This window comes from Chrysochloris asiatica, unplaced genomic scaffold (genome assembly GCF_000296735.1).
Source record: "Chrysochloris asiatica unplaced genomic scaffold, ChrAsi1.0 scaffold00032, whole genome shotgun sequence".
NCBI classification, from domain to species: Eukaryota; Metazoa; Chordata; class Mammalia; order Afrosoricida; family Chrysochloridae; genus Chrysochloris; species Chrysochloris asiatica.
The window spans coordinates 17,946,226-17,947,454 of record NW_006408550.1 but is presented as its reverse complement, the minus strand read 5'-3'; the positions used below and the strand labels follow the sequence as shown (position 1 = coordinate 17,947,454).

Below are 1,229 nucleotides of genomic sequence, written 5' to 3'. Positions count from 1 at the left end.
ATTTTTATTTAAATTCCTTTAGCTTTTTAATTCAAGTATCCCACACCAATGTAACCCTACTGTCATTGAATCAAATCTAAGTCATGGGTTTATGATTTTTAGGTGAGCTGTATTATATTAATGGGAGAAAAAAGCCTCATCTTATCTCCCATCGAGCGGCTGGTGGGTTTGAACTGTTGACTTAGCAACTAGCAGTCTAGTTGTGCTGTAGGATAAGCACTGGAATGCTAAGCACAAAGTTGGCAGTTAGAAATCCTATATGAGGTCACTATGAGCAAGAATCAACTTGGTATCAGTGGTTTTGGTTTGGTAATTCAAATATTTGTTTTTGTTGTTGTCAAGTCAGTTATGTAGAATTTCTGAGGCTGTAAATCTCTGCAAGAACAGAAAGCCCAATCTTTCTCCCAGGGAGATGCTGATGTGCTCAGACCACTGACCTTGTAGCTCAAGGTCTATGACTTATCTTACACATTGTACCACTCTTCTCCAAATTCAAATATGTTGCTGCTGTTAGGTGCAACTTAAATTAAATATGTTTATGTAAACAAGAGAATAATGACGTCTTTTATAAAATCAAATGAATAAATTTGCTATTTCTTGTTATCTTATATCTACTTTTTTCCCATTAACATGCTTGATTTTACACATTTACATCACAAACAATGGTTAAATTATGCTAAAACTAAGAGACACATTGCAGGGATTCCTACATACTAGCTAAATCCCTAAACCACCATCTACAATGCGTTTGCTTCAAATTCTTCCTATTGCTAGGTTACTAGGAATGACAATAACAACAACAGCAATAACAATACACACATATAGGAAAGCATGTGGATCTTGGACCAAAATGTGGAAGGTCATACTTACTTGAAGAACTACAGGGTGTCTGAAACTGCCATAACCAATATCAAAAGTTAACAGTTGAAAACATAATCTGCATCTGAAACAGAATCACGAAGTAATGTAAAAATTGGTGTGATATACCTGAATTACAAAGCAAAAGGAATTTTAAAAATATTTTTTCTAGTATAAATCGATATAAATTGAAGGACCATTTGCTTCATTTGTTCTGTGACTTGATATTATGTTATTAATAGTTATTGGTGTTCCATGCTGTTGAGTCTGTTTCAAATCATAGCAACCTTATAGAACGGAATGAAAAATGGTCCAGTCCTACGCCATCCTCACAATTGTTGCCGCTTGAGTCCACTGTTGTAGCTACTCTG

General features: G+C 34.9%; 1 protein-coding gene across 1 annotated transcript in view; it reads right to left on the bottom strand.

Annotated features, from left to right (window-relative positions):
- CPED1 (cadherin-like and PC-esterase domain containing 1) overlaps positions 1-1,229 on the bottom strand; it is a 429,690-nt gene that overhangs the window by 192,968 nt on the left and 235,493 nt on the right. The window contains exon 8 of the mRNA XM_006859362.1: positions 871-943. Coding sequence (XP_006859424.1) covers positions 871-943 — 73 coding nt within the window. The remainder of the gene's footprint in view (positions 1-870; positions 944-1,229) is intronic.